Source organism: Bombina bombina, chromosome 3, assembly GCF_027579735.1.
Source record: "Bombina bombina isolate aBomBom1 chromosome 3, aBomBom1.pri, whole genome shotgun sequence".
Classification (NCBI taxonomy): domain Eukaryota; kingdom Metazoa; phylum Chordata; class Amphibia; order Anura; family Bombinatoridae; genus Bombina; species Bombina bombina.
This window is the reverse complement of record NC_069501.1, coordinates 44,334,908-44,343,050: the sequence shown is the minus strand read 5'-3', so window position 1 is coordinate 44,343,050 and position 8,143 is coordinate 44,334,908. Positions and strand designations below refer to the sequence as shown.

General features: G+C 39.9%; 1 protein-coding gene across 1 annotated transcript; it reads left to right on the top strand.

The window, feature by feature from the left end:
- The first annotated feature begins 2,591 nt into the window (after positions 1-2,591).
- On the top strand, positions 2,592-7,628 carry LOC128652846 (cystatin-B). Its single transcript, XM_053705813.1, has 3 exons — positions 2,592-2,749; positions 5,011-5,112; positions 6,994-7,628. Exons 1-3 carry the CDS (start codon positions 2,669-2,671, stop codon positions 7,120-7,122), a joined length of 312 nt encoding a protein of 103 aa, XP_053561788.1. The 5' UTR covers positions 2,592-2,668; the 3' UTR covers positions 7,123-7,628.
- The last annotated feature ends 515 nt before the right edge of the window (positions 7,629-8,143 follow it).

Below are 8,143 nucleotides of genomic sequence, written 5' to 3'. Positions count from 1 at the left end.
GTCCCCTGTAGAGAAACCATCCACCCCCTTACAGTGTGGTGCAATCAAGGACTCACCAGCTCCAGCGGCTGATTCAGCTCCGGATGACGCAGGAACCGACACCAAAGGCGTAGGTCGAGGTGTCTGCCTTGCTGCGGGGATCACCACTGCAGCTGACGTCCCGGCTTGACTTGATATTGCGGCCGATGTAGATGCCGTCGATGCCATCGCAACCTGCAATACAATAGGGCAAGTGTGGGTATCACTGGAATCGACAATAAGGTTCTGCGCTCCCTGACCCTGCGATACACCTACCCCCTGTAAACTGCCTGGGCCCCTGGCTAATAGTCTCTTTTTTAAGCTGGCCAAAATATTCATGTATCCCCCTGATTTATTTATGCGCTTCCCAGTGGGGGTTAAATCTACTGCTTGATGTCCCTTCCTAACTGCCCTTTTCTAGTTCGTTTTGGCTTACTGACCTCTGCAACTGCTTTGAGAGGACCTTTTCCTTTTTTGCAAGCCCCTTGGCCCTTCCTGTAGCTCACAACCTCCCCCTTACCCCTATTGCCAGTACCGGATACCCCACTTACCTGGGAGGGTATCCGATTGTTGCCTGGCCTGGTTAACACAGCTGGATGCGCAGCCTCCGGTCTCTGCGCGCGGGCTCTCTCTGAGCAAGATGGCGCCAAGACCCGGAGGGCGCGTGATGTCACCGGGGGCGGAGCATTAGAAGGCCCAGCATTAGAAGGCCCAGGATCCGCCTCTCCACCGCCGACAACCCTCTGACCGGCAGTCAGAGGAGGAGAGTCGGATCCATCGGACAGACCGGTGTCACTAAGAAGCAAGGGGGACATGGGGTCCCCCTCCACCATGTGACGATCCGGAACAGCAGGAGCAGCAGGACCGGTCCCCCCATGCATACAAGATGCAGGGGCTGAAAACGGCAAGCTGTTGGGAGGGATGGATGGTTGAGGGGGGTTGCCTAAGGGGAAATAAGAAGTCCTGGTAGGCGCAGGGAAGAAAGAAGGGGTGGAAGAAAAGATAGGAACCGCCAGAGAGGAAGAAAAGGAAACTACAGGCATAGCAGAAGGGGAGGAAAAAATTACAGAAGAAGAGACAGAAGAAGAAGGAAGGGATATAGAATAGGCAGGGAGAAAAGAGGGGGGAGGGGGAGCAGGGAGAGAAGAGGACAGGAGAGCATAAGTAGCATGAGGAAAAGGCATAGCTGAGGGAACAGAGGGAGAGGGAGGAATGATATCACCCATAGTATAGGCTAATGTCCTCCTTCTCTTTTCAGGTGAATCCTGCTCTTCACAAAAACGCCTTGGAGGACTGGAAGTGCGACGAGGCTTCACCATGCTTCCACCTGCAAGACAGAAAACAGGTTAGTGACCCTACTTCCTGCCTACAGCTCTTAAATATAGGTTGTGCAACATCTCCCTCTAGCTGTCAGACCAGCAGCACACACATGCATTAATGCACGTAGCAACTAAGTCAAAAGTTAACCCTTAAGTTGCTGCGTGCTTAATCAGCCCTCCACTTTCCTTAGCTGAATCACATGATACCAATGAACAAATGTTATGATTTTTTTACTACAGTTAGAATGCTACAAGTTTTTGTGGAATGTGATAATCTTTATATTTTTTTTGTTAATTTTTGGGGTCCTTTTACAATCATTTCTGATTTCTCTGAATAAATAGCTAGCTGAAACTGTCATCCTCTGAAAGCTCTCTTTATATGGCTGTGTGTTGAGTTATTTTGAGGGGACAGCAAATTTACACCGTTATACCGGCTGTACATTCACTACTTTACATTGTAGCAAAGTGTCATTTCCTCAAGTGTTGTCACATGAAAAGATATAATAAAATATTTACAAAAATGTGAGGGGTGTACTCACTTTTGTGAGATGCTGTGAAAAAAAAAATATATATATATATTATTTTTTTCCATAGGTAAGTCAAAAAAAAAAAGGCTCAATTTCTGTTTAAACAGAGTGATAGCAAAAATGCTAAAACTTCTCTTGTATTTTGGGACTTTGTCTGAAATTCCAGGTAGTGAAGGGTTAAACTCCTTGATGATGACGCACATTGTGAAGATGCAGAACTAACCAGCTCACAAGGGTTAAAATAAGCTAATGGATTTGAAGAGAGCTGCAGACACGGGAGGAAAGAGACTAGCATGGTAAGCAGTAACCATAAAGATGTAGTGGTACCCAGCTGTTTGATGTCCCTTTAAGAATAAATAACACATTTTCAGTGTTAAATTACAGTAAAGGGGGCAATATAAATAACGAGTATATTGCAACCTTTTTACTATGTATATAATACACTGTTAGCGTTTCTGTTTTAGGTTGGTGCCCACACAGAACCTGATATTAAGGGCCGCTGTCTCTTCCCCTATTAGCAATAGCTCCTCCAAAGCCCCGCGCTCTCGCTCCTCCCCTTCGGTCACGCGCCGTGAGGAACTGCTCTTATTAAACAGACTATAACAACAGTACCGTACATACCATGCCGAACTACACTGTAACCTGAGCGATTTGTGATTACGCCCCTATAAAATAGGGCGCGCCTCTGTTTATATAGCAGCCGTGACTCCCCACCCATTGTACTGACTGTAGGCTCCGCACCTAGCCCTATAAATACCGCGGTCCGTCAGCGGAGAGTCATCATTCTTCTATTCACTCAGCACAATGGCTCTGCCTGGAGGATTGGCTGGAGGACTCGGAAATGCCCATCCGGCTACCCCAGAAGTACAGGCTATCGCAGACAAGGTACGTACGTATCCGAAAATTCAATCTCTTTTAACCTTTGGTGTGCCGGTGCATTATTATCTAAGCGCTTTTGCAATTAGAGTAGACTGTGCCTCTCCTAAAGAGAGAAAAAAAAATCGCTGACCACCAGGTTCTATTTAATATCCCAGTGTTAGAGTAACGCTAATAAGTGGGGTGTGGGTTTTTTTATTGCCAGAAGTCCCTGAGACTATTTATTCTTTGTAAAGTGTAATACATAAAGTATAGTGGGGAGAATTCAAATTCTTGTTTTAGGTTTGGTGACATTAACATATTCTGCGTGAGACCCTTATGGCAGCTGAGGGGTTAAACAGGGTTTACAGTACATCATTTCTCACCAACATGTGAGTTCTAGATTCTTTACTTTGTAAAATAAATGTGGGGTTGATTCTTGCAGTTTGATCACCAGGGATATTATGGGATGTTCTCAGATTTACCCTGGCAGCATTTGTATCAATGTGTATTTACTGCAGAGATCCAGTGAATCTGCCACTTGGTGCCAGTCTATGGGCAGGACAGGCCATTTACTGGAGTATTCTGGTTAGCTTTTTAGGTTTCAAACCTCTACTGGAGGCTTAAAATGAGAAGGTAAATGTTAATTCATTAGAACACTTTTATGTACCTTTAAAGGGACAGCCTACTGCAGAATTTGTATTGTTTAAAAAAAAAACAGATAATCCCTTTATTACCCATTTCCCAGTTTTGCATAATCAACGCTGTTATATTAAAGGGACATGAAACCCACATTTTTTCTTTCATGATTTAGAAAGCGCGTACAATTATAAACGACTTTCTAATTTACTTCTATTATCTAATTTGCTTCATTCTCTTGATATTCTTTGCTGAAAAGCATATCTAGATATGCTTAGTAGCTGCACATAGCTGCCTCCTGTGATTGGTTCACTGTGTGCATTGCTATTTCTTCTTTAAAGTATATCAAAAGAATGAAGCAAATTAGGTAATAGAAGTAAATTGGAATGTTGTTTAAAATTGTATTCTCTACCTTAATCATAAAAGAAAATGTTTGGGTATAGTGTCCCTTTAATACACATTTTACCTTTGTGATTACCTTGTATTACTATCTAAGCCTCTGCAGACTGCCACCTTATTTCAGTTTAGTTTGACAGATTTGCATTTTAGCCAATCTGTGTTGACTCCTAGTATTTCCACAGGAGTGAGCACAATCTTTTCTATGACTCACATGAACTAGCGCTGTCTAGCTGTAACAAAACGGTCAAAATGCACTGAGATAAGAGGCAGCCTTCAAGGGCTTAGAAATTAGCATAGGAGCCTACCTAGGTTTAGCTTTCAACAAAGAATAACAAAGGGAACAAAGCAAATTTGATGATAAAAGTAAATTGGAAAGTTGTGCGCTGTCTGAATCATTAAAGTTTAATTTTGACTACACTGTCTCTAAGATTGCAAGAAAAGTGAAACGCAAGCGACTGTATTAAAAGAAATGTGTGCTGGTAAAATAAATAAAAAAAACAAGTTATCCACTTGTTAATGTGTTCCCAATGTTCCATTATAAATTTGTTTACTTTTTTTATACTTTTGGAACCACCACCTGTATTAGAACATTTCAATACTGCAGTAAATTGTACAGAAGTTATGTCATCAAGAGCCAGCAGAAGAAATACGACTTGGGAGATAGGCACTAAAATGTGCATATTTTTCAGCTGTTCTCTCTAAGCATTGGGCGTTGTGTTTACAGACAATGATAAGATAATTGTGTATATAGAGCGAGAGATAAGGCCGGCTCTACATGTAAGCTCAGCTCCTTTAAATGGGCTATGGTTTTAAAGAGCAAATAAAACCCCGACAATTTCATATATTAAAAAAAAGTACATTTTCATACTCTGCAGCTGCTATAACGAGTCATTGGAATCAAATTGTATAGTGTCTCTTAGTAACACATTACTCATAGCCATAAAATACTTATATAGTTGTGACAAGTATAATTTAACCTGTTGTCTCAGCAGCAGATAACTTGATAATGTCTCATCTCAGTGTGGTATTGAAGGGGTACTGAGTAATACTGGCATGTTAGACAATAACTATGTAAATTGTGTCCAAACGGGTGCTGCATACTTCTGTGAGCATAAACAATAAGCCTGTAAAAAGAAAACGCTAAATTATTAAATTGGGGTTGTGCAAAATATATCAACAAAAACATAGATCTTTATCTTAATCCTTGATTGATTATGGTTGCTAATAACAAACTTTTTTTTCTTGCTTTGTAGGTGAGGTCAGACATTGAAAAGCAGTCTGGGAAGAACTTTGGCAAATTTATAGTCGTTTCATTCAAAACTCAAGTGGTTGCTGGGACAAACTACTTCATCAAGGTAATTATGGTCTATTATACCCACATGTAAATGTAAGGAGCAGAATTCTACATCTGCTTTACTACAAGACACACACAACTAATATCACTGCTATTTTATTTTGCACACACCTGCTATTGTTGCCTTGACTTAGAGCCAGGCTAAAAACAAACCACAAGATTTAAAATATTAGTAAGTTCTATTCATAGAGAAGTTTCAGACGGGTGCGTCGCTTACTCCCACTCATCGAACACTCCCTTGTTCTGATTTTCAGCCGTCTCACACTTTACAAATTTCAATTGTCCTCCGCATTTACAACATCACTGAACTCCCTAGTACTCTCTCATCATTCAATCCCCACACTAAATTCCACACTAAATGAAACCCAATAGAGAATGCAACAAGTTTTTAATTTGCCAGCCACTTCAAAAGCAAATTTGATTCCATCTGAAATTAAATTATTTCTTAGCAAACTGCCAGCACCCATATAGCCACAAATTCTGATATTTTGCTCCTGTTACTTAACAATAAAGGGATACTAAACCCAATTATTTTTTCTTTCATGATTCAGATAGAGCATGCAACTTTCTAATTTACTCCTATTATCAAATTTCCTTCGTTCTCTTGCTATCTTTATATGACATGCAGGAATCTAAGCTTAGGAGCCCGCCTATTTTTGGTTCAGCACATTGGTGGTTTAGCCACAAATCAGCAAGCGCTACTCAGGATGCTTAGCCAAAATGGGTGGGATCCTAAGTTTACATCCCTGCTTTTTCAAATAAAGATACCAAGAGAACGAAGAAAATTTGATAATAGGAGTAAATTAGAAAGTTGCTTAAAATGGCATGCTCCATCTGAATCATTAAAGAAAAAATTTGGTATTAGTATCCCTTTGAGTTTCTGCCCTTGTATCTTCTTATTTCACTACATGTCCCTCTTAATCCCATACCCTCCCCTACTCTTATTCCAATCCTCACACACTTATTTTTGTCGTTCAGCTCTGGTATATTTCACTCATTCCTTAAACATACTCTAGTCACACCTATCCTCAAAAACAACCTCTTTATCTATCCTCCCCCCTCAAACTGCCACCCTATTTTCCTACTCCGCCCTTTGCTTCCAAACCTCTAGAAGGGCTAGTGGTAAATACATGTCGATTGCGCTTCCCTACATTAATCTCCATCTTTGATCTATTGCAATCTGGATTTCTCCCCCACCACTCTGCATATACTACAATCAGGTTACTAATGACCTACTTACAGCAATATCTAAACGCTATGTCTCTCTGTTAATCCTTCTCAATCTGTCTGCAGCCTTTAATACTGTTGACCACCCTCTCTTGCCTCAAACCCTCATATACGTTGGCATTTGCATGGTTCTCCTTCCTGTCTAATCGTAACTTTGGTGTAGCCTTCTCTGGAGCATCGTCTGCCACTTTGTGGAAATCTACCGCTCTGCACCAGACCTTTCACATTCCTTACCAACTTGTCACTATCTGTCTTTCTAATATTTCATTCTGGATGTTCTCTCACTGACTTAAGCTAAATCTCTAAAACTGAGCTCCTTATTCCCCCCTCGCTCCACAATCTTGACCCCCCAACTTTCTATAACTGTTGACAATAACATCCTTACCCCACCCACGCATGCCCTTTCTCTTTTTTTCTTTCTCTCCTTTTTTTTTTTTTTTTTTTCTTTCTCATAAGGTGATCTGCCACAGGGCAACTCTTGACAGGGTCCTCTATTCATTTGCTTCTCATAAATGCTGCCTTTGCTTATTATACCCGTGTTATATTGCTGATGAAGCTTTTGGCACAAATAACTGATGATGATAAGGTCCATCTTAAAGATATGGTCTGTAACCTTGTGTGTGTCTAATAAACATTGTTCTACTTCTCTTCACAGATACAGGTAGGAGGTAATGAATATTTTCATGTGCGTATCCATGAATCTCTTCCTCATGATGGGAAAAAAGTGACCCTTTCAGGTTTCAAGGAGTGCAAGACTAAGGAGGAAGAAATTGGCTATTTCTGAGCAAGAGATGTTCATCCAATTACAAATAGAATCTCTGTATGCTGGCATCTTATTTAGCCCACTGCCAGGCGGACCTTCCATGTACTACTGTTACCCAGCTTTCCTAACACAGTGATTCATTTTAAAATCTTTAGTGCTTTTTAAATTAATGGTCAAATTCCTGATATCTTTAGGAGAGCGACTACCATGTTTGACAGCTGTGTCCAACATAATACAAAGCAAAGTACATCTTATGCTGTGCATTTTTATTACTGCATCATTCAGCATACTATATTTTATAAATTCATACAGTTCAGAGTTAGAAGATATTTGCACTTTAGAAGTTAAAAATGATTTCTGTTAAACACTTGTCTAGTCTGACACTTGCATTTCACTTTTGTATAAGCCTTTTTTACACAGATTTTGTTTCTAAAATCTTATTTTTGCAACTAAGTAATGCTACTGTACTGAAGATGGGAATTCTGTTAAGTAGCTCAGTACCAATAAATACATCTTGTGCATAGTCATTTCTGCTTGTGTATGGTTTTTTTGTTTTTTAAACCATGTACTGTATATGTATCCAACAGAAACATAATCAAAACATTTTTATTTTTTTTCTGGGACATTTCGGGGTAGAGCACCCCTTTCTCAAACAATCAATATCGAAACGTGTGTTTAAATAATATATAAAACTCCTCCCATCAAGAAAACAACCCATCAGTGAAGTTTGCTGTAGCATATAAGTGAATATAGAGAGGTAGGTAATCATATAATCAAAATTAGATTGATTCAATAGTGTATACCTGTCAACAAAAACATATGTTATTAAGTATAATAATGAGTAGTTGGGGATACATTAAAACACTTAAAAGAAGAGATAAGTGAATTAAAAGAAAATAAAATATAGGAGAGATGGTGAGAAGTGGTCTTTGGTCCAAAATAGAAACCGTACGGATATATCTTACTCCGTCAGTGAATAAACTTTTTAAATACAACTACTTACATATTTTACACAAACTCAAGAGGGATTTTGATTCATGGC